The sequence below is a fragment of the Pipistrellus kuhlii genome, unplaced genomic scaffold (genome assembly GCF_014108245.1).
Source record: "Pipistrellus kuhlii isolate mPipKuh1 unplaced genomic scaffold, mPipKuh1.p scaffold_m20_p_22, whole genome shotgun sequence".
Taxonomy (NCBI): Eukaryota; Metazoa; Chordata; class Mammalia; order Chiroptera; family Vespertilionidae; genus Pipistrellus; species Pipistrellus kuhlii.
Window position 1 is genome coordinate 5,714,065 of NW_023425521.1, and position 24,082 is coordinate 5,738,146.

At 54.6% G+C, this 24,082-nt stretch overlaps 1 protein-coding gene across 1 annotated transcript; it reads right to left on the reverse strand.

Moving 5' to 3' along the window:
- Positions 1 to 966: 966 nt before the first annotated feature.
- On the reverse strand, positions 967 to 21,540 carry ODAD4 (outer dynein arm docking complex subunit 4). Its single transcript, XM_036451526.2, has 12 exons — positions 21,268 to 21,540; positions 18,952 to 19,083; positions 18,557 to 18,707; positions 17,837 to 17,898; positions 17,381 to 17,546; positions 15,188 to 15,412; positions 14,866 to 15,073; positions 11,171 to 11,257; positions 9,651 to 9,847; positions 7,983 to 8,083; positions 4,427 to 4,511; positions 967 to 1,927 (listed from the first exon to the last, which is right to left on the reverse strand). Exons 1-12 carry the CDS (start codon positions 21,379 to 21,381, stop codon positions 1,365 to 1,367), a joined length of 2,091 nt encoding a protein of 696 aa, XP_036307419.1. The 5' UTR covers positions 21,382 to 21,540; the 3' UTR covers positions 967 to 1,364.
- Between the last annotated feature and the right edge of the window lie 2,542 nt (positions 21,541 to 24,082).

Here is a 24,082-nt window from a genome sequence, read left to right on the forward strand (position 1 = left end):
CCTTTCCCAGGCCCGCGCCAAGATCAGGATGCGGGGAGGGGAAGCAGGGTCTTGCAAGTGCCAGGTGGGATGCCGTCTTTACAGAAAAGGCTGATGTCTTATTCATCATGGGTTGTTGCGTTAAATTTTTTTTTTTTTTTTTTTACAATATTGCATTAAAATGCTGTGTATCTCGCTTGCTGAGTTGTTGGCACCCCGTGAAATGTGGCAGCTGAAATGCCTCCCTTGCTTCCCCCGAGGCCAGGCCCTGTCCCCGTCTACATTCAGCCCCACCCTGCGGGGAGCTGTTGGAGACAGAACCAGGATGGTAGTAGCTAAAGGGACAAAGGGTAACAGCAGTGAAATTGTAATTCATCCTCCGAGGCAGCTGCTCAGCCCCCACTTCCTCTGTGCAGACGCTGAAAGCTTGGGTAGATGGTGGAGAGCTTTCAGTATACCATAATCCCACAGCAACCCCTGAGGCAGGTGCCATTCCACAGAGGAGGAAACAAAGGTACTTCTTAGCACCTTTCTCTTTCTCTTTCTGTTTCCTGTAAGGTCTTTGGACAGGGCCTGGGGGATAGGACCAGCTTCACATCCTGATCACGCTCTGGCTCAGGTCTGACTGACGTGACTGCCAACGGAGGCGGCAGCACCAGCACCATACAACCGTTACTTCCTGTTTGGGGGTAGGACCTGTGTTCCTTCCTCTAGTCTCCTAGAGCACAATGCCCCTACCAGTACCAGCATTCATTCATTCTGCTCCCAGGGCTTAGGGGTTTACAGGTAGGTCTCCCTCCCTGAGTGATGGTCGAGGCTGCCCCCATCATTATTTCTTCCAGAGAGCCTCCCACCATGCGCTGCACAAAGCAGGTACTCAGCCAAACGAGCCCATAGACAGCGGCTGGGCAGACATGCCTCTACTCCCAGGCCTTCCTCTGTCCTCCCCGCTGAAGCCGTCCTGATTCATACAGCTCACCTGTGTCCTCACCCCGCTGACACTTCCTTCGCACCTTCCTCTTCCTCCCACAAGGGCTTTGTCAGGGTCTGGGGGAGAGGGCCACACGCCACACCTTGCTCACACTCTGGGTCAGGCCTTGTTTCTCACCCAGTCAAGGGCAGGTCAGAGCTCTGCCTGGGAAGTAGTCCCCGTGCCTGGTCATTCATTCTCCAAGTCCGCTCTGCGAATGGGGGCGAAGGGGGGCACGGAGGCAATGAAAGACTCAGGGTTTGTACGCGTGAAAGGTATCTATTTAAGAAAACAGTTATCAGAAAAAGGCAGAAGTGAGCTATTCAAAAACCTCAATGCGAACGTCTACTTTAATAAGATCCCCGGGTCCCTGTGAACCCCAGCCTCGGGACCCTAAAGCCTACGAACAAGGGCTTCAATCGTCTTCCTTTTCATCTTTTTCCTTTACTTCAGCACTTTCCGTCTCCGTCTCTCCCAGGTCTACGTCCCCCGTTCCTTCCGACCCTCTTCTTTCGGCTTCTGAGAGACTCTCCTCTTCCTCTTTGGACCCGGCTTTTATTAATTCTTCTTTGGGGTTCTGGTCCAGATCGGAAGGCCGCCTGTAGATTTCTCTCAATTCCCGTTTGCCCAGTTCCTCACCCACTTCCTCACCCACTTCCTCACCTGCTCCTTCCGAACTTCCGCCTGGTTCTCTGGACTGTTTCTTCATGGCATCTCTCGAATCCTTCCCCATGGCTCCCAGATCTCTTATGGAGGAGATTTTTATTTCCACTCCTCTCTTCCCATTCACCTCCTGTCCCATCGCCGTGACGGTCCGACCATCTCCGTCAGACAGCTCGTCCTCATCCGAGGTCTCCCTCTCCGCCTCATCACGGTCCCTCTCCCACTGCTTCATCACCTTCTCGGGCTCCTCTCTCCTCCTCAGTCTTTCCTTCCCCCTCACCATTGCTTTTGCTTTATCCATGGCAGCAGCCTCTTCTGGAAAGGAAGAGAGAAAGGTAAACGTGAATGTGTCCTTCTCGGGGCCCGGGTGGACCCCAGCCTGTGGTGGCCTGTGCTTTTAAAAGAAGCACTTCTTGCCGAAACCAGTTTGGCTCAGTGGTAGAGCGTCAGTCTGCGGACTGAACGGTCCCAGGTTCGATTCTGATCAAGGGCATATACATTGGTTGCGGGCACATCCCTGGTAGGGGGTGTGCAAGAGGCAGCTGTTCGATGTTTCTCTCTCATCGTCGTTTTTAGCTCTCTATCTCTCTCTCCTCCTCTCTGTGAAAAATCAATAAAATATATATTTTTTTAAATTATATATATATATATTTTTTATTTTTTTTTATTTTATTATTTTTTTAAAGAAGCACTTCTTTCCACACAGAGAGACAGGAGCGGTGTGAGCGGCACAGGCCGTACCATCCGACGGTAAGTGCACAGGGTCGTGAAAGTGCATAGCGCGTCATTGATGCGAGTCTGCAGTCAAGGGACCGGAGATCGATAAAGAGGCATCGACCACACACCACGATCACACTGCGCATGAGTGGGGAGCCAGAATTCGAACCCAGGACAGTCTGCCCCCACAGCACACTCTCTTTCCCTACAGGAAACAGCATGGGCACTGGGGCAGGACAGTAGGGGTCTTTTCTCCAGCACCCCATTCCGCATGTCTCTGTCCCTGGGAAGCAGATTGTGCCATGTGTTGGGAGGTTCCCTGGACACATAGACACAGACTGCCAGCAGCAAGTTCAGCTGGAGAGAGCCCTTTACAACCAGAGGGATCCTCGCTCCTTGTTTTGAACCAGTGACAGAGAACAGTCACCCATTTCCTCCTGGGTCGCCCCCCCATTCTCTTCCTGGGAGCCCCTCGTAGGTGCCTAGGTCACAGCTGGGAAAGGGCTGCCACCTGCTGTTTGGGGGTGAAAACATAGGCAATGCTGCCACCTGCTGTTCCAGGAGGGAAATGCCCTGCCCGGCTGAGGACACCTTCCCGGCCCCTGGCCTGCCCAGGTCAGCAAAGGCAGCGTGAGGGAGGCTGCCCGGAGCCCCTGCCGTTTCCCAGGTGTGTCCCTTCCCCTCTCCTGCTCCTGTGGCTTCTGAAAGCAGCTCCGAGGCCATGTGGGGAGGCTGAGCCGCTCTGAGGGGATCCAGCCACCATGCGGCAGATGCTGACTGATAAAGGGCTGCTCAGGTGCCCGAGAACCCCACATCCGGATCCCCATCACCATGCCTGGGTCAGAAGGGCTTCGCCATGGTGCCTGGAGGTGGCTCTGTCCTCTTGGCTGCACAGAGTAACTGCGATAGGGCCAGGGCACCACTGAGGGGCAGGCAGGGCACTGCCAGGGACAGCGCAGACCGTGGCTAAAGCCTGGGTCTGGAGCCAGGCTTCCCGAGGCAGAAACCACTGTGAGCCTCGCCCCCTCTGCCTCCGTGTCATCCATCAAATCCAGCAAATAGTAATGCTGATTTGATAGTGTCCCCGCAGGACCAGCATCAGGACCTGGTGTATAAAGCCCCGAGAAGAGGAAGCACTGAGTAGAGATCAGTTTCTGTCACCCATCCCCTCTGGGGTCCACCCTGATGGCTCAGGCAGGCCCGGGGGCCTGGAGCCCAAGCCCCTCCTCCTCCCTCACTTCCTTCGAGAGCCTCTCGGAGCCAGGAAAGGCCTCTGCACTCCCCGAGGCCTTGGGAGGAAGCATGTGCGAAAGCAGGTCGGTCTGCGTCTCTGCACCGGAGCCTAACCTCTGACCCTCTGCTCCCTGCTCCCTCCTCCCTGCTCCATCACCTCCTCTCCCCACGTTGGTCCCAAAGAGCAGCTCCTCGGAGCGGGGGACAGTGTGGCTCTGAGCTTCCCTCAGCCTCTACTGCCCCCAAACGGTACCTGCCTCCCAGGGTGGTGAGGACTGAATGCGGTGCCCATCCCCGTGCCTGGCACACAGGAAGGGCCCCACACGTGTAAGTAGCTGTCGTCCTGCCTCTGTTTTTGCTCCTGCTGTTCCCGCCAGAAATGCCCTCCCTCTCCCAGCATGCACCTGGAGAAGCCTCGGGCCTCGTCTGGAGCCTGAAGCAGACCATTCTTCCCCTTGTGCTTGGCCTGTGCTCAGGGCACAGCGTTCCTCCAGGTCAGCGCTGCCTGCAGGAGCCCGGTCAGGGACAACGCCAATTGTCTGGCTGTCCCCCTGGGCTCCGGGCTGAGCCTGTCTCCCCCACGTCTCACACCTCACTGGCATGTGACCCGTGCTCAGCAAATTCTTGATCAATTAATTGGAGAAATACAGAAATGGGCTTTCCAGGCAGACGATGGGCTCAGACCGCAGCCCACAAAGGGCTGGATCGCCTCCCTCTACAGCCCCAGCAGAAGGCCGGGGCGCGGGTGGCACTGGAGTCAGAATGCTCGTAGGCAGTGCTCTGCGCGGGACCAGCTGCCGGGCTGACAGAGAGACGAAGAGGGACCGTTCTGAAGCCGCTGCCTCGGGCGCTCCAGGGACTCACCTTTCTCTTTCTTCTCTTTGAACATATCCCTGTAGTTCGTCTTCTTCAGCTCATCGACGATGCCCTTGTTGGCCTCATCCAACGCCTGTGAGTGGTAGAGGAGCCAGTGAACTCTCATAACCCCTATTTGGCACCTACACTTCCCCTTTCACCCAACCCAGGAAGCAGGGCTTGGCACTAACCCCGCCCCCTCCTTTGCTCCCGGCTCCTCTGAAGCTCCTGCCTGGCGATTCGATTCGTAGAGACACAGGGACTTGGAAATACCCAGGCGAAGTGGCAGGAGAGACGTGACTGCAGGGCCTAGGCGTGTATTTGGGAAGTGTGTGTGTACCTACCAGTTTCCGCCTTTTTACAAAGATTCCTTTGGCTTCGGCCAATGCAAAGACACGGTGCAGGTGCCTAAGCCTGCAGCAGGTCGGCAAAGCCACCGAGGGAACTCAGACTCAGGGCGGTGTGGGCCTGGGGGCGGGGGGGGGGGGGCCTGCCGCTCAGCCTGTGCACATCTCGAGGGCAGGCTCCGCCTTCTTCCTCATGACTTGCATGGGGGTGGGTGGGGGGAGCACCAGCAGGCACTGAGCACCATCTACTGAATGACTGACCACCAGGCCCAGATGCGCGTCTGCACCCTCTGCCCGCCTTCCTGCCCGGGGATGCCTGGGTAAAGGGACAGGAGCCTGGTCCTGGGTCACTGAGGGCCGTGGGGCTGTTAGGCCCCACAGACACTTCTCTCTGCCTCTCAATCTTTCAAAATCATGCTCCGTCCTCAGGCTGACCCGGAACCCTCCTTGATGGGAAAGCCCCAGCGCCGCCTCCCAGCTGGCGGGCTCTCTCACTCTGAATGCCCGGGGCCCCACTGCACTGTCACACACAGAAAGGGTGTGTTTCCTGAGGGCCAGGACCAGGGCTGTCACCTTTGGACTGGACATCCCAGGCTTGCCCAGGGATTGAAAGAGTCCACCTGCAAGGCCCTGAATTCAATCGCCATGCCATCTGTCCCCCACCATTCTCAGGGTGATTGTGCGGAAGAGGGTTCGTTGGGGGAGACCACGTGTGCCAACTGAGGAGCAGATGGCTGGGCCTGTGAAGGGGAGCGCGCCCCCTCTGGGGGCCGGGTTCGAAGGGAAGGCATGTTCAGGGAGCCACCCCCGGTCGACAGAGAAGGCGACAGGCCGGAGTCGCCCTGGGCCAGGAAGCAGGCGCGGACCGCCCTTGGGCAGGGTCTGCTTGGGAGCGACGTCTCCCCCGTGACAGGGCAAATACGGTTCCACCGCGGTCCTCACAAACGATGGTCTCACCCCCTAAAGCCCAAGGGGGCCAGTGGCTCCTTTGTGGTTCCTAGACCTTCAAGCCCAGGCTGGTCCACCACCAACTGCCCTGCAGGTTCTCTGCCCCGAATCCTTCTGCTAACGTGGCCCGACTCCTGCACCCAGGCCCGGGTCTCCTTTCCGGCCTCCCACACAGCGCTCAGCACCCACAGCCTCCGTGCCTGCGGCCTGGCCACCCCTGCCTTCCTGTCCTTCAAAACCACCAGGAGTGAAACCGGTTTGGCTCCGTGGATAGAGCTTTGGCCTTCGGACTGAAAGGTCCCAGGTTCGATTCCCGTCAAGGGCATGTGCCTTGGTTGCGGGCACGTTCCCAGTAGGGGGTGTGCAGGAGGCAGCTGATGGATGATTCTCTCTCATCGATGTTTCTAACTCTCTATCCCTTTCTCTTACTCTCTGTAAAAAAAAATCAATAAAATATATTTTTAAAAAATATATACCTATTCTAAAAACAAACAAACAAAAAAACCACCAGGAGCCGAAATCGGTTTGGCTCAGGGGTAGAGCGTCGGTCTGCGGACTGAAAGGTTCCAGGTTCGATTCCGGCCAAGGGCATGTACATTGGTTGCGGGCACATCCCCGGTAGGGGGTGTGCAAGAGGCAGCTGGTCGTTGTTTCTCTCTCATCGATGTTTCTAGCTTTCTATCCCTCTCCCTTCCTCTCTGTAAAAAATCAATAAAATATATTTAAAAACAAAACAAAACAAAAAAAACCACCTGGAGGTCCACCTCTAACTGCATCGGCAGCATTTCAGGGTGTCCCTTCCCAGGGCCCCTGCTCCCTTTCCTGAGTGCCTGCACACCTCCACGGCGGCTCCCGCTGCCTCCCCGTCCCCCCAGTTATGCAGACGGCCTCTTCCAACAACTGGGCAAGCTCCCCCAGGAGGGCCTGCTTCATTCACTCCAGCTGATGCCTCCTGCGTCCAACTGCGTGCTGGTGGTGGCTCTGGAACTCGGACATGGGACAGCTGAGGGGCGGCAGCCTGCTGGGCCGCCGGAGGGAGGGAGGGAGGAAGGGAGGTGGCCAGCCGAGTCACACTCCGCCGCCTGTGCGTCTGCGAGGTGAGCGTGCTGACCCTCCTGAGGCTGCCCACCTGCCTCAGCGGCCCCCGCTGTGTGTCTGCTCCTGAGGCCGCGGCCAGGCCCGCACGGCCCCATGGCAGCCGGGGTGGGACTGCGCGAGGCCTGCCCTCCGTGGCTCCGCAGCCAGGGTGGCTGTGCAGCACTGAGATGGGGCCAGGGAGACTGAAGCTGAACGTTAGCTGTAACTTTCCGGTCGGTCACGTTCCCTTAAACGCCCGCACGTGCTGGTGGCAGCCTGCTGTGCAGCGCAGGTGCAGGCGAGTGGGTGAGGCAACCACACGGCCTTTCTCGTGGTCTCCTGGGGGAGGCTGGGGTTTTGTTCTAAAATCGTTTTAGGTGTCCGCCAGCATTAAATAAAAAAAGAAGAAAAAAATAAGTCCTGGCCGGTTTGGCTCAGTGGACAGAGCGCCGGCCCTCAGACTGAAGGGTCCCGGGTTTGATTCTGGTCGAAGGACAGAGTGTCGGCCCTTGGACTGAAGGGTCCCGGGTTCGATTCTGTACCTCAGTTGCGGGCTCCATGCTCGGCCCTGGTCCGGGCCCATGTGGGAGGCAGCTGATGAGGGTGTGTCTCACATGGATGTTTCTCTCTGTCTCTCCCCCTTCCTTCCACTCTCTCTAAAATTCAATGGGAAAATATCCTCTTTCCCTAACCCATTTGGCTCAGAGGATAGAGCATCAGCCTGCAGACTCAAGGGTCCCAGGTTCGGCTCCAGTCAAGGGCATGTACCTTGGTTGCAGGCACATCCCCAGTGGGGGGTGTGAAGGAGGCAGCTGATTGATGTTTCTAACTATCTCTCTCCCTTTCTCTATATTAAAAAAAAAAAAAATCAATAAAATATATTTAAAAAAAAAAGAAAAATATCCTCAGGTGAGGATCAACAGCAACAAAAAGAAAATGAAAAATAAAACAGGATAAGGACTGTCAGCGTCCAGAGTAAAAGGTAAATATGTTTTGTAAAACCTGCCTTTCCATTTTTTTTTTGTTTATTTGAAAAGCACTGTGTGTGGGTTGCTATAGGAACGGACGGCAGTGGCAGACGTTGGAAGGCAGTGCCCGGCCTGGCCCGGGCCCTGCAGTGGCAGGAAGGCTGAGGGCAGGCCCGCCCCGCCCCCCCCGCCCCCCCCCCCCGCCCCCCGCCGGGAGAGGCTCACGCTGAGGATGGCGTGCTGCGCCTCGTTGTTGTGCACCAGCTTCGCTTTCTCCAGCGCCTTCTCGAAGTTGTTCACGGCCGACTCGAAGTTCTTCAGCTTCACTGGAGCACGGGGAGGCACACACAGGTGGGTGGTGTGACACTGGGGCTGCGGGGGGCGCTGCCCTGCAGGGCCGGCCTCCCTCAGGAGCGCTGGCCTGGCTGGCCCTCCCGGGGCAGGTGGGAGCTTGTGTGAGCCGGAGGCAGCCCCTTCCCCTGGCTTTCCTGGGCCGCCCCCCTCGAAGGACAGGACCTGGCGGCCTGAGCCATGGGTCTCCGCCATGCGAAGGGGTCAGTGAGGGAAGGGGCCTGTGCCCACATCATGTGTCTCCAGGTCAGGGGCCCACAACTCCATCCCGTCCCATCTCTAGATGGTTCCAAAGAGGACATCTGTATTTTTAAAATATTCACTCGATTTTTTAAAGAACTTTGCAGACCCCGGCCAGTGTGGCTCAATGGTTGAGCCTCGGCCCATGAATCAAGAGGTCATAGTTCGATCCCAATCAGGGCACAGGCCTGGGTTGCTGGCTTGATCACCAGTAAGGGTCGTGTAGGAGGCAGCCGATCAATGATTTCCTCTCATCATTGATGTTTCTATCTCTCCCTCTTCCTTCCTCTCTAAAATCAATTTTAAAAAAATTTTTTTAAGAGGATGGAGATCTATACCTACATTTTGGTTGAGCCATAAATTTAGGTTTTTCCAAGGCCTGCAACGTTCTCTATGAGAGACACTTATGAGAAGTTAACGAGAGGACAGGAAGGAAGAGATTAGTACTTCCTGAGTGTTCTCAGTGCTTGCTCACTTACATATTACTTTATTCTTTTTTTTTTAATATATATTTTATTGATTTTTTACAGAGAGGAAGGGAGAGGGATAGAGAGTTAGAAACATCGATGAGAGAGAATCATTGATCAGCTGCCTCCTGCACACTCCCTACAGGGGATGTGCCCGCAACCAAGGCACGTGCCCTTGACCGGAATCAAACCCGGAACCTTTCAGTCCGCAGGCCGACGCTCTATCCACTGAGCCAAACCGGTTTCGGCTATTACTTTATTCTTTACACCAACTCTCTAGGTCAGTGGTTCTCAACCTTTCTAAAGCTGCCACCCTTGAATACAGTTCCTCATGTTGTGGTGTCCCCCAACCATAAAATTATTTTCGTTGCTGCTTCATAACTATAATTTAGCTACTGTTATGAATCGTAATGTAAATATCTGTGTTTTCCGATGGTCTTAACACCACGTGTGGGCGTGCACGAACAGTACGATTGAGAAACTTCGTGGCCCATGCGCAGAAGTCATTAGCTGCAGAGTGATTACATATAAGAATGGTAATGTAAAGAGCACCGAGGCGACACCAGGTGGCGCTGTTGTGATGAGGACCCGGCGCTGTGCTGGTCTGCCGCTGGGCTGAGCCGGGGCAGCTCTCAGGACGCCCTCAGCCCTCACTGAGCTTGGCCCAAAGGAGGCACTAACCCTGGTCAAAGGGAGGGGTCGGTCCCCTCTCAGAATCAGAACTCACCTGGGCAGCAGCACCCTGGGATGGAAGGTTTGGCCACAGGGTTCCCGGCCCAGGCGTGCAGCGGGGCCTGCGTGCTGGGGAGGTAGGGTGTCCGGCCTGAGCCCATACCTTGTGCCTGTGCCACCAGCACGCTGGCGTTCAGCTGCCACTCGATGTCCCCTTCCTCCTCGGCGCACTGCTGGGACTTCTCGCCGTAGCTCTGGGCCTCCAAGGGCTGGTCCAGCTCCAGGTAGCAGCGGCCGATCTCATGGAACAGCCAGGTCTTCTCCAGAGTGGTTTTCGCCAGAGGGATCTTCTCCTCCCACCTGAGGGTGAAGAGCCAGGTCAGCTCCTTCCACTCTAACCCTCCCCTCCCCACCCCGCACGTGGCCACAGGAGGTCACGGCCTCCTGCTGGGGGCAGAATTGGAACTGCCCCTCCATCCACCCGTTCTTCCTTCTTCGATAAGGAGCAGGACTGATAAGCAGTACCATTTTTTAAAGCTTCCAACACTGTTTTGGAAAATCTATGAGATCAAACTTGATACAAACAGTAGCAAATAATGATTACAAAGTATCATTTGAAATAACATAAAAATAACGTTTAAGAATATTCTTGCCCGGCTGGGTTGGCTCAGTGGTTGAGTGTCGACCTAAGAATCAAGAAGTCATAGTTCAGCCAGGACCGGCTTGGCTCAATGGATAGAGCGTCGGCTTGGGGACTGAAGGGTCCCAGGTTCGATTCTGGTCAAGGGCATGTACCTTGGTTGCGGGCACATCCCCAGTAGGGGGTGTGCAAGAGGCAGCTGATTGATTGATGACTCTCTCTCATCGATGTTTCTACTGTAACTATCTCTCTCCCTTCCTCTCTGTACAAAATCAATAAAATATATTTTTTTAAAAGAAGAAGAAGAAGAAGAAGAAGTCGTCACAGTTCAATTCCCAGTCAGGGCACATGCCAAGGTTGTGGGCTCCGTCCCCAGTGTGAGCTATGTAGGAGGCAGCTGACCAATGATTCTCTCTCATCACTGATGTTTCTGTCTCTCTCTCACTCTGAAATCAATAAAAATACTTAAGAAAGAAAGAAAGAAAGAAAGAAAGAAAGAAAGAAAGAAAGAAAGAAAAGAATAGCCCTAACCAGTTGGCTCAGTGGATAGAGCATCAGCCAGGGCCGAGGGGTCCCAGGTTTGATTCTGGTCAAGGGCACATGCCTGGGTTGTGGGCTCTATACCCAGTAGGTGGCATGCAGGAGGCAGCCGATCAATGATTCTCTGTCATCATTGATGTTTTGCTCCCTCTCCCTTCCTCGCTGAAATTAATAAAAATATATATCTTAAAGTTTTAATAAAAAATAAACCGATCCCTGAGCTCCAAACCGAACCTGTAATTCACACCCCTAACAAATGCTCAAGGTGATTCTTGTTCCTGGGGACCTTCTGAGAAAATGCTGATTCTAATCTATTAATTAATTTAACGGATGAGCCCCTGAGCTTACAGAGTGGCTTTCCTGAGGCCGCCTAGCAGAGCCAGGGCCCAAACCCAGGTCTTCCGATGCCCCGGTCCCTGGCATCCTGGCCCCAGGCTGGGAGTCGGGTGTGAGGGTGGGAGCCTGGCCCCGAGGGGGGGAGGGGGCCGTCCTCGGTCACTCACGTGTCGATGGCTTGCTGGAATTTCCCCACTCTGGCAAAAACCCTGCCGATGTTGTCAAGGGCCCTGGACTTGGCGTCAGGAAGGTCACTGAGGGGGAGAAGGATGACAGGTTGTTCGCTAGCAGTCGGGCGTTGTAGGCCGTGTGGAAGCGGAAAGGAAGGCGGAGACAGGGGCCCCGGGACTCAGGGTCCAGGGGAGGGACACACGCAGGCCGGCAGGGGCACGCACGGGGCCGCTCACGCTCCAGAGCTGAGAATGAACACTACCGGGACCTTCCTGGGGGGCCGACAGTCAACAGCTTAGCAAAGCTGCCCCTTCGATCTAGCAACTCCTCTTCTGGAACTTTCCTCAGGAAGATCGTGTGGCAAGAACACTTGCTAAGGCTCTGTTTATAATAACAAACGTGGGAAGCAGTCTGCACGTTGTCAGTGGCTCAGCACTGGCAATTTTTGTGAATGAAACATCAGTAGGTTAAAAAGAGTATAGGAGTGTATCCTATGTCTGTCACCCCATTCCTGTTAATACACATGCAGAACTGAAGCGTGACACTGTGCCCTTGGCTTTGACCCTGGAGGAAGGGGCCAGGAGCCAAGGAGTGCAATGAATGCCGCTCTGGACGCTGTGTTCTCCCCTACAGCCTCTGGAGGGCGGGAGGCCCTGCCCACAACTGCACCAGTCTTACCAGTATAACCTGCACACTTCCCGCAGTTCCCCGACCCTCCAACCCTGCCGGGACCCTCTGTCCGGGTGCCCCTCTCCCGCCTTCTCCTCTCCTCGTGCTGACACCCCGTCCTCTCTGAGGCCTCCTCGGCCCCCAGCAGGGCTGACACTGCCTCTCTCCTTGCGATCTTGGCCACACGTTGCACCCGCTGCTCTCCCAGCACCTCAGCCTCCCCTTCTTTTGTTTTCTTTTTTTAAAAATATATTTTGTTGATTTTTTTACAGAGAGAAAGGGAGAGGGATAGAGAGGTAGAAAAATCGATGAGAGAGAAACATCGATCAGCTGCCTCTTGCACACCTACTGGAGATGTGCCCGCAACCAATGCACATGCCCTTGACAGGAATCAAACCTGGGACCTTTCAGTCCGCAGGCCAACGCTCTATTCACTGAGCCAAACCGGTTCGGCTCAGCCTCCCCTTCTAAAGTGGGTGCTCTGTTGTGTGATGAATGAATGAATGAGTTGCAATACGTCCATGTATCCGTAACAATAATATATAATACGCTGTCAATAACCGTCATGAGAAAGCATGCATTCAAACCGTCTGTAGAGCATCGGAAGGAAGAAATGAGGGCTGGGGCCACTAAGAAGCTCCTGAAGCAAGTTGGGGTTCGAGCTGCACCTACAAGAAGGATGGACCTTGGGGCCAAGAGGGAGGGGCGTGGCAGTGTAGAGCGAGGGAGCCCCCGGGCACACGGTGCTCACGAGTTAAGACTGAGGCCTTGGCGGATGTCAAAAAGGAACTGACTTTGTTTAAGGAGCGCTCTGTTTACCCAGCCACTTGGCATGCATTTCCTGCCTGCCCGTTCGTGGCAGGTGCTGGGAGAGACAGGGAATGTAAGACAGCCCAGCCCAGAGTCTCAGTGCAGACAGGGGGCCGGGGAGTGTGGGGAGAGCACACAGGGGAGGGGTTTCCAAGTCACCCCTGGGGCGCAGGAAGGCTTTCCGGAAGGCTCTTGATGACCTTGTGAAGAAGGGGTAGGAGAGCGTCGATGGAGAAAGGGCTGGTGAAGGAGGTGCTCCTGCTCAGTGACTAGCAGGTGGAAAGCTGGAGGTGCTGGCTGGGTCAAGAGAGACCAGCCAGCTGAGGCAGGGCACAGAGCCGGGCACCTGCACTCGATCTGGTCGTTGGGTTTGTTTTGCACAGAAGAGCCAGCTGGGCAGCAGGAAATCCAGGTCTGAGAAAACAGGCACGAAGCGAGGAGGGTCCGGACTGAGCGTGGGAGGGAAGCAGAGGGAAGAGGCAGCGCGGACAGGGCCCGGGCCGCTGAGCGTGAGCAGGGAGGTGTGTGGAGAGCCGCCTGGGCTCCTTCTTGGAAACTGGGGGGCCAAAGACGACATCCTCACAGACAGGGAGCCCCGGAGCACGAGGTTTGGGGGGACACACGGGGCTCCAGTCGGGGCATGTTCTTTTGGGGGTTCCTGTGGGACATCCAAGTGGAAATGCTCTGGAATCCGTTGGCTGTGCGGGTCTGGGGCTTGGGAGGGAGTTCTGCCAGAATAGAGATTGTGAATGCCTTTAGGGCCTGGGCTAGGGTTGGGTCCAAATGGCTTACTGTCGATACATGTCATTTAATTCTCATAATCCCTGTGAACTGGTATTATTATGCCTTCACTAGAGATTAGGAAACTGAGGTTTAAGCAAGTCCACACAGCCTGAGCCAGAAGTCAAACTCAGGTATGTCTCCAAAGCTGTCTGCCCCCCCTTCCCCCACTTCTGTGATACTCCTGCTCAGCAAGCACAGCAGGTGAGAATGAGTCGGGAGTGGAGGGCTCCCAGGGCGCCCACCAGGGAGAAGGCGCCGGCAGGAGGCAGGAGTGACTGTCCTGGAAGTCCAGTTTGGCCCAGATGGAGGGCTGACATCAGAGGGCCTTGAGTACCAAGCAGAGGTGTTTGCTTTCCATCTGAGGGCAATGAGGGACCGAGGCCTGCTGTCAGCAAGGGAAGGAGGGTGGAGAGATGAAAAGCAGAGGCTGGAGGTGATGTGTGGGAGCAGCTGGAGGTAGGGAGAGCCGGGAAACAGGATGACGGGAGGCTGACAGGGACTTAGGACTGAGGGGGGAGGAGAAAGCCACAGATGACTCCAAAGGTTCACACCAGGTGCCCTGGAAGCCATGGCCCCCCTGAGCGGCCATAGGCTGGAAGAGCTGGTTCCTGGGGGAGCTGATGTTGCTGTGACAGTGGTCCCCATGTGCACTCTGCACCCTGTCCTCCCGCCCATCCGCTCAGGCGGGGCTATTGCTGTGTCCTCCTGAGGCTGAGAGCAGTTAGGGGCCTTGTCCAAGGTCCCAGCTTGCAGACACAATTCCGAAGCTCAGGTCGGCCGCACTCCAGAGCCCAGGCACCTGGTCAGCACCATGGTCTGCGAGGGCCTGGTTGGATCTGATCCCCGCCCCCTCGGTCCAGCCTCCTCTGGCCCCCTCTCCCCCTGGCAACACCCTGTGCTGGCCAGCCTCAGGCACCCTCCCACCTGCCTCCGTGCCCTGCCACGGGCCCCGCCAAGGGCTCCTGGCACGGGTCCCCGGCTTTTCCTTCACCACCCTTATCACCATGGTAACCTGTGAGCCATATCCCTCCCCGTTCCCGCCTGCAGGGAAATGGCCCTCGTGTCTGGGCTTTGCCGTGTTCCCAGCGAGAGCGGCCTCTGTTTGCCTGGGCTTGAGGAAGGCTTGCTGACACGGTGTCAGAATGAAAATACCCGATGGGCCAGGCCGCTGGGAGCTTTTTCGAGTTGTGGGCCAGTGCCTTCTCCTTGGTGGCAAGAAGGCCTACAGTCTCCTTCAGCCCCTTACCCTCAGTCCTGGGCAGGTGGCTCCTCCTTCTGCGCCCCCAGGCTCCTCCCCCCGCCCCCCGCCTCTCCCGGGCATGCTGGGCAGGAGACGGGAGTGGAGCCACCAGCAGCCCTGGCAGGAGGCCCAGACACACAGGCCCAGCCCAGCGCCTCTGCAGGCCCCGGCCTCGGCCCGGGCACTCACTATTCCTTGGCGATCTCCAGGTCCTTCCGGTGGCTCTGCAGGGCGGCGACCATCTGGCCCAGCTCGATCTGGGCGTTCCCGATGCAGCTGTACAGGTTCCCGACCAGCTCGTCCTTGTTGGGCACCTCCTCTTTGTTCCATTCCAGCACCTTCTTCAGCACCTTCTCGGCCTTCTGCAGGCTCCCTTCGGCGCTGCCGCTGGTCAGCACTGGGGAGGGAAGAGGGATGTGGACCCAGGGGAGGCCCCCCAGGCCCCCCAGACGCCATCCACAGCCCAGGGAAGCCCGGGGCCCGTCCCCGTCCCTCTGAGAGCAGCACCCACACATGTCAATGTCCTCCAGGCTCTTGAGGATGTAGCGGGCCGTCTGCGAGGGGCGGCGTTTGCGGTTGCGCAGCCACTGCTCCTGCATCAGCTTCCGGTCGCGCTCCCGGGCGTAGATGGGCTTCTGCTGCCTCCAGAAGTTGCTGCGGGAGTCCAGGTAGTTGATGCCGTTCATAATGAGGTCCTCCACGGTCAGGCCGTGCTTGATGGTGCCTTTGATCAGGTCTGCGGGGAAGGGCATGGGGAGAACCAACCGGAACGGGCATCTGAGGAGCCACCTCCTTGCGGCTCTGCGTCCCTGCTCCGGGGCCCTGTGGGGGTGGGGGGGGTGGGGGGGGAGGGGTCTGCCTGGAGCTGCAGAAACAGTGAGCAAAGCCAGAGCCCACAGGTGGCAGAGGGGGTCCATCTGGGCCCAGATGAGGCCAGAGCCTCCCCTCTCCGGCTTCCCCGCGGTACAGAGCTTCCGTGCATGGGCCCCTACGGCAAGGTTAAGGTGAACAGACGCCCCGCTTTTGGCGGGACAGTCCCGCTTTTGAACAATTTGTCCCGCGTCCCAAGGCATTTTTTAAAAAGTCCTGATTTTTGGAAAGAATCTTTTGGACTTTTTTAAAACGCCGCGGGACACGGGACAAATTGTTCAAAATCGGGACTGTCCCGCCAAAAGCGGGACGTCTGCTCACCTTAGAGGAGGTATATGAGGAAACTAACAGAAGGGGCTGCTGACGGGTGGCCCCCAGCTTCCCGGGCTCCCCCATTTCACGCAGAGACCATCGCAACGCACAGCCTGGCCCAGGTTGCCAGTGCCCGGTGATTCCCCAGTGCGAGCTGGGAGCTGGAGGGGTGTGCCAGGTCCTGGCCGCCGCCTGAGCAGAGGTGAAAGCTGGTAGCAGAGCTGCAAGGCCCAGTGGAGTAATGAGGCCCCCTTGTCTCCACAGAAGCTCCTCTGTGGGGGGGAAGCACTGGAGATGAGCCAGCAAAGAGCCGCCCCTGGAACAGACCTGCAAGGAACCCTGCAGAGGCCTGGGCAGTCAGCTCTGGGGAAAAGATCTTTGATTCAAGGGTGAGCCCTGCGTAGGCTCATCGGCTAACGGAAGACTCCCGTCCCGCTGTTTATGTGAGGCATTCTTTCATTGCAAGGCTCCGTCCTATGTCCTGTCACTGCCAGCCCAGCGGGTTCGAAAGATCATGGACTCTGGCTTCAACTCCGCCATTAACTTGCTTGTCAACCTGAACAAGTTATTCCCCATTCAGGGTCTCTTTTTTTTCTTATTTCTAAAAGGAAGGGTTGGCCCGGCCGCATGGCTCAGTGGTTGAGTGTCAACCTATGAACCAGGAAGTCATGGTTCGACTGACTTCCAGCACATGCCTGGGTTGTGGGCTTGATCCACAGTGGGGGGCGTGCAGGAGGCAGCAGATCAATGATTCTTTCTCATCATGATGTTTCTTTCTTTTTTTAAAAAAATATATTTTATTGATCTTTCACAGAGAGGAAAGGAGAGAGATAGTTAGAAACATCGATGAGAGAGAAACATCTATCAGCTGCCTCTTGCACACTCCCTACTGGGGATGTGCCCACAACCAAGGTACATGCCCTTGACCAGAACCGAACCTAGGACCCTTCAGTCTGCAGGCCAATGCTCTATCCACTGAGCCAAACCGGTCAGGGCTCATCATTGATGTTTCTATCTCTCTCTCCCTCTCCCTGCCTCTCTGAAATCAATAAAAACAATTTTTTTAAATAAAAAAATAAATAAAAGGAAGGGTTGTACCGGATGAGGTGTGGGGCATTCTAGTATCAATGTCCTCAGATTCCCCTCCTAGCGCTTTCCAGCTGGAGTTCTTTGTCCTTTGTCCTTCCTGAAGGCCAAGGGGACGTCCCCTTCAGGGACACAGTGGTAGAGGAGCCCAAATCTTTGGAGTTCCCTCCCAGGACACCACAGCGCTCAAGGGCACTGGATCTGAACTTGAACTTCCTGGACCCAAATCTGAGAGCTCTGTAACTGCCTACCTAGGCATGACCTTAGGTGACTTAACCTTTCTGTGCCTCAGTTTCCTCATCTGTAAGATGAGAGGAAAGCCTGCCCATAGGAACGAGTTGGCCAATATGACAGAGTCTGCCTCTGCCTCGGGCGTTATGCATCCACTCCAGCTCCGCTCTGCCCCGTTCCCTGCAGCAAACAAAGCGCCTGAGACCTTCGTCCAGCAGGAGCTTCTCCAGGTACTCCTTATCCACATAGAGCTCGCCGAGGAGCTGGCGGATCGTCTTCTCGCTCTTGACCGAGCCCCTCCGCTTGGACTCGGCCTTGGGGTAGTAGGAGGTCTGTTTCAGGGGGTGCGGCTTCTGCAGGGCTTTCATATTCTGGGGAGACAGAGCAGCACCCGGCAGAGCCTCAGCAAGGCGCACAGAGCATCCAGGGGCCCGGACTCTGTGACCCCAAACTCTTCCTCCAGGACCCGAAACCCACGGAGTGTTTCTGCCCCAGGAATAGCTGGACTGTCAGGACCCCGGTGGAGCTGGGGCAGACCCCCATGGCTGCCTGGGGTGGGTAGGAGCTAGTTTCCGGGCAACAGGGCCACAAAGACTTGTGCGCCTCAGGTCCACGTGACCTCTTCCCTGAACGGTTTGTAGCATCAGGACCAGGGCCTTACCTCAGCCTGCTTGCTTAGGAAGGATAGGTCTCCTTTGTTCTCCAGCTTAATCGAAGAAGGAGCTGTAAGGACAGAAGCTGGGGCTCAGGTTGGCCAGACCTCCAGTGTGGCCTATCCATATTTTTATGTGGAAATGGCTGCCTTTGGCAGGGGGGTGGGGGGTATTGTTGCAATGCTGGCTGTGACCTGGCCTGGCAGGCAAACAGTCCATGGTGTTTTGTGTAATGCTCTTGTAGGAGGCCAGGCAGCCCCTGCTAGCCCGGGGCCGTGGCAGCCAGATCTCCAGACAAAGGGAGTTCTCCATGCCATCCACTTCCACACCCAGCCATCCCACTGGCACGCTCTCTCTCTCCTTCCTTCTCCCCCAACACAAGGCCAGTTCTTGGTGCGCAGGTGGTAAGGGCAGAAGCCAGAGTCTAGGGAAGACTAGACTCGGGACTCCATGCAACCCCAGGATACCAGGCCAAAGACAGGCATATTCACATGACTGGAGGAAGACAGCCCTTCTTATCTGGCATTGAGGATAACCAGACTCTGCAGTGCTCAGTGTGGTGAATTGGGGATTGGTCCTCCCTGTGAACGGTTCCTTATATTCAGCAAAATCAGCAGCAGCCAAATCCAAGCCTGGGACTCCCTGTAGGCCTCCTGGTGGTCACCTAAGGCCCTCAGGCCTTCCAAACCGACTTCCTGGAGAAGGGCACAGGTCCCACTGCCACTCACTTCCCACTGAGTTGTTGATGGCTTCCTGGGCTTTCTGAATTCCGACTTTGAATTCCCGATCAGGCCGCAGCTTATAGCCTCGATGATAGAACACCAAGGCAAACTCAAAGTCTCCCATGGTGTACAGGGTCTCCGCCTTTTGCAAAATGCCCTGAAATGAGAGGAAGTCAGATCAAGGTGGACAGACAAGCCATTACAGAATTCGGGTGTGGTGGAACAGAGGGGGCTTGGGTTGGGGTCAAGGTTGGGATACCAAGGCAGGGAGCTAGGCAAGTGGCCTATCCAGAAAGAGAAAATGGCATCAGACTCTAGACAGCCTGGCTGGTGGTTCTTCTACCACTTCCAGCCAGAGGGTGCTGCGAAAGCAGGTTGGAGTTCTCCACCCTGACAGTCACCTTGCAGAAAGTGGGGTCACCCTGGAGTGAGTCCTCAGCATCCTTCAGGGACTTCTCTAACTCTCCCATCTTCAGGAAGCACTTGGAGCGGGCAACCAGGCAGTTCTTGTCTCCATTCTGAAGGTGAAGAGCCTGAGAAAGGAACCACACGGGTCGGCAGGTACCAGGCAGGGCAAGGTAGAAGCCAGATTGGCAATGGCAGCCCAAACCTTCTTGCCAGAGTTCCAAGGGGACTCCTTGGGGTACCAAACAGGTCTTTGGATCTTACCAGACAAAAAGCAGCCTATTATCAATATTTGCTTAGTCAACTCCATTATCTGCAAGCGGCTCATCTTAAAGTCGAATCACAAGCTATTGGGGAAGCCATGGGTTGAGGTGTAAGAATATACTTCTCTGTGGATATATAGTTTCCCTGCGTGTCTGGGATGCCTCCAGTTCACTCAGACAATGCAATCTTAGGATGTTTGGTGCATACCAGATTCAACCACAAATCTGCAATGGCTGCACAAGCAGGCTCAAAATACATTCCAGAGGCTAAGCACTCTGCAGGCTAACAAAATGGATTTTAGGACAATCTGCAAATGGAGTTATCCCTCCCACCAGTTCTCTTTTTTTTTGTATAGCTTGTTGTGAATGAATCTCTATTTCGGGTGATTAAGATGAAAATGCCAGCAAAACTGAAACTATGATTTTAGCCCTAAAGTGGGAGCAGAACTCTTCCCCTACTCCCTATGTCCTCATTTCTTCTGTTTGAGATCATTACCATAGTCTGTGGTATATTGTCATTCCTGGGGTATCAGACTAAATTGAGTGGCCAGGTTATTATGATCTCTGAATGCATAATGATCTGGCCACTCAGTGTGTGTGTGTGTGTGTGTGTGTGTGTGTGTGTGTGTTAGAGGCCTGGTGCATGAATTCGTGCTTGGGTGGGGTCTGGCTAGCCTGGCCAGGGGGAGGAGACATGGGCGGTTGGCTGGCCTGCCTGCTGGTTGAACTCCTGGTCGAGGAGACAATTTGCATATTAGCCTTTTATTATATAGGATATACACTGAGTGGCCAGATTATTATGCATTCAGAGATCATAATAATCTGGCCACTCAGTGTATATCCATACCTTTCTAAGACTTTCCCCCTTTTCCAGGAAGAGGAAGTAGCTAACTTTATTTCTTAAGGGGGGGCGGGAAGCCACTTCTCAATCAAAGCTATCTTCCTTCAGGGTATTCATTTCTCTCTGCCTGAGCTTCCCCAGGATTAGATAGAACCAAAAGGAGAAGGGAAGGGATGGAGGCAGGGCCCCTGAAATCAACTGTCGGCCCAACTGGTCAAACATGTCAAGTCTTCAGTGATGGGAGGGATGGAAGATTCTGGGCAGCAGGTGAGAAGCTTGACTTTAGGGGGAGTTTCGGGACTGGTTAATGACAGCTATTCTGCCACTCCATTCGGAATAAGAAGAGGCTGTGTGTTGTGAAATAAATTGTCATAAAAACACCTAATGGCTTACTTGGGAGGCAGTATCCTCTGGTGGACAGCACCTCAGAGCTGGAGCCTGAGGGCCTGGGGTTGGAGCCTTCCTCTGACACTTGCTAGTTCAGTAATCATGAATGTGTTACCCAACTTCTTCATCAGTTTCCTTATCTTTAAAATTGTATAATAACAGTACATCCCCACAGGCTTAGGCTGCACTTAGCAGGGTACCTGGTGTCCTAAGACAGCACCAATCCCCTGAGGGTGGGTGGAGCAATTCATACTAAGGTTATGTAGGACACTGTTAGTTATTTACTGACCACCTTCCACAAGCAACTGAGACTTCAGTTCGGCAGGAAGTCTCCCAGCCCACTGGCGGACTTGGGCCTGCTCTGTAGGAGGCGGCCAATAAATGGCGAAACATTTGATTTAAAAAAAGTAGAAGCCCGATTGGCATGGCTCAGTGGTTGAGCATCGACCTATGAATCAGGTCACAGTTTGATTCCTGGTCAGGGTACATGACTGGGGTTAGGGGCTCGATTCCTAATAGAGAATGTGCTGGAGGCAGCCAATCAATGGTTCTCTCTCATCATTGACTTCTCTCTCTCAATCCCCCCTTCCTCTCTGAAGTCAATAAAAATATTATTTTGAAAGAAAGTAGAAGAGGTCAGAATAGTTATTAAGGATCAGGTAGAACGCAGGTAGAAACTAGTAGAAAATGGCCCAGCAGGGGCTTATCTGTCCCTGGGGTGCATCCATCAGGAGCCAGTGACTAGAAACGATAGAGCTATCCAGGCTCATCAGGCATCCAGAGCGGCGATGGGCGGTGGAGAGGGCCGGAGCGCCACTCACGTTGCTGAAGCTGGTGGCAGCTTTGGAGAACTCCCCGCAGAGGTAGAGCCGCTCGCCCTCGGCCATGTAGGAGGGGAAGGTGCTCCGCAGGATGTCAATTTCTTGGTCCGACATGATGGCGGGATTCGGAATTCGGAAAAGCCGAAGCGGAGAAAGGGAGAAAAGAAGGCGTAGAACCTCTGTTTGGGTTGCGGGAAACCCCGTCTCTTAGCAACCAGGGGACAGAGACTACTTCCGGTCCCTCCCCCTGCTCCTGGGGCTCAGGCCGGGGACCGCCCGGGAGGGCGCCGCCGGGCTGCTGCGCGCCTGGCCGAGGGGCGGCCGCCGCGTGTCCGGGGCGTGCAGGGCGGCCCGGCTCGCGTGATCGCTGGGCTCGCTCCGCCGGTTCTCCGCGGCTGGATCGCGTCCAGGATTTGCAGCCAGGAAGCCAGGGAGCGGATCGCGGCCAGATTCTACATGCGGATGGGCCCTCGCGGCCAGGCTGTAGCCGCCGGGGAAGAGCGTGGAGCCGGGTGGTCCTCGGACGCCGTCTTCATTCTCTGAGTGCGGCTCTGCACCCTCCCTTTCCTGCTGCCCAGTGAACGGGGAGACGGAAAACCCTCCAGAGGGGAGGGTCTGCACGAGCCAGCGTGGGAAATAACGTGTTTGTGTTTTTTTGTTTTTTTTTTTAACACATTTATTTTTTATAGTTTAAAAAATATATTTTATTGACTTTTTAAAAATAGATATTTTATTGAATTTTTTACAGAGAGGAAGGGAGAGAGAGAGAGAGAGAGAGAGAGAGAGCGAGAGAGCGCTAGAAACATGGATCAGCTGCCTCCTACACACCCCCTAACTGGGGATGTGCCTGCAACCAAGGTACATGCCCTTGACCAGAATCAAACCTGGGACCTTTCAGTCCACAGGCCGACGCTCTATCCACTGAGCCAAACCGGTTTTGGCTGTTTTATTGACTTTTTACAGAGAGGAAGAGAGAGAGAGAGATAGAGCTAGAAACAGCAATGAGAGAGAAACATCCATCAGCTGCCTCCTGCACACCCCGTACTGGGGATGTGCCCACAACCAAGGTACATGCCCCTGACCGGAATAGAACCCCGGGGCCTTTCAGTCCACAGGCTGATGCTCTATCCACTGAGCCAGAACAGTTTCAGCCAATTGAACCCATTTATTGAACCCCTGCTACTGGCAGTCATTGATCAGTGCCTTTTCTGAGATTCTCCCTCCTCTTCCCTGCCACCCCCCCCCCCGAAAAAAAAAGTGGACTACCCTGTTTCCCCGAAAATAAGACAGTGTCTTATATTAATTTTGCTCCCAAAGATGCACTAGGTCTTATTTTCAGGGGATTTCTTATTTTTCCACGCGCTAGGTCTTATTTTCGGAGGATGTCTTATATTCAGGGAAACACAGTAGGTTCCAACAAACACCCTTGTCTTGACTACGTTATTTTGAAAGGTCAACTCCCAATGCCAAGGAGATTGTGACCCATCATCCATCCTAAGGCTGCTTGCAGAAGTGAAGTCTCTGGCATACAGTGGAAGGTGGTCAGTAAAGAATCATTTCATTCATAACCTTAGTATAATTGCTCCTCCCACCCTAAGGGGATTGAGCATTGTTTTGGGACACCGGACATCCTGCTAAGCACAATATAAGCCTATGGGGGAGGTACTGTTATTTGAGATAAGGAAACATAAAGAAGTTTGGAAGGGAGAGGGAGAGAGAGAGAGAGAGAAACATCAATGATGAGAAAGAACCATTGATCAGCTGCCTCCTGCACAACCCCTACTGGGGGTGGAGCCCACAACCTGGGCACGTGCTCTTGCCTGGAATGGAACCTGGGGACCTTTCAGTCCACAGGCCAACGCCCTATCCACTGAGCCAAACCAGCTGGGGCTGATAAGGAAGTTGATAACATGTCAAGATAATTGAACTGGCAAGTGTCAGAGGAAGGAGTCAACAACCCAGGCACTCAGACTCCAGTTCTGAGGTGCTAACTACAGATTGTACAGAGGCAGGGATCTTGTGTTAACCTTGTATTTCCAGAATGCAACTGTCTGGCACATAGTAGACCCTAAATAAATAATTGTTAAAGTGCAACTAGTAAAAGAAAAAAAAAATTTTTAACTACACACAATGAGACCGTGTCAAACTTGGGAAATCTGAATGAGCTCAGTGGGTTGGGTCAGTGTCAACTTTCTGTTTGTTATTGTGCTAACATTTTTCAAGGTGTTAACTTTGGGGAAACCAGGTAAAGGGTGGATGGGATCTCTTTGCATTATTTCTTACAACTGCATATGAATTTACAATTATCTCAAAATAAAAGGTTCAATTCAAAGAAGGATGACTTTAACACCAAGATAATAAAAAATAACTTGGTTGCTCCCCTGGAAGAGTTATGTCTAATTAGGGAGAGAGATGCATAGACAATAATGACTTCCCAATGTGATATTATTCAAAGTTCTGTGCGCCTGTGAGAGAGATGAGGAAAGAGTGGTGGAAAGCCCAGGTGAGTGAATGATTCATTTAGGGTTTGGTATGGGTCAGAGACAGCTTCATAGGGGATTTAGATGAAAATGCCAGCATAACTGAGTTGAGGGTGAGAAGGATGGCCAGGGACACCTAAGTAGAGAAGGAGATGAGAAAAGCCCAGACAAGCTCACCAGATGTGTAAGGAGCAGCAACCCCATGCACTGGAGTGAAACCATCCTGTTTGCCCTAGCCAGTCTGGCTCAGTGGATAGAGTGTTGGCCTGTGGACTGAAGGATCCTGGGTTCAATTCTAGTCAAGGGCACGTTTCTCGGTTGCAGGCTCAATCCAA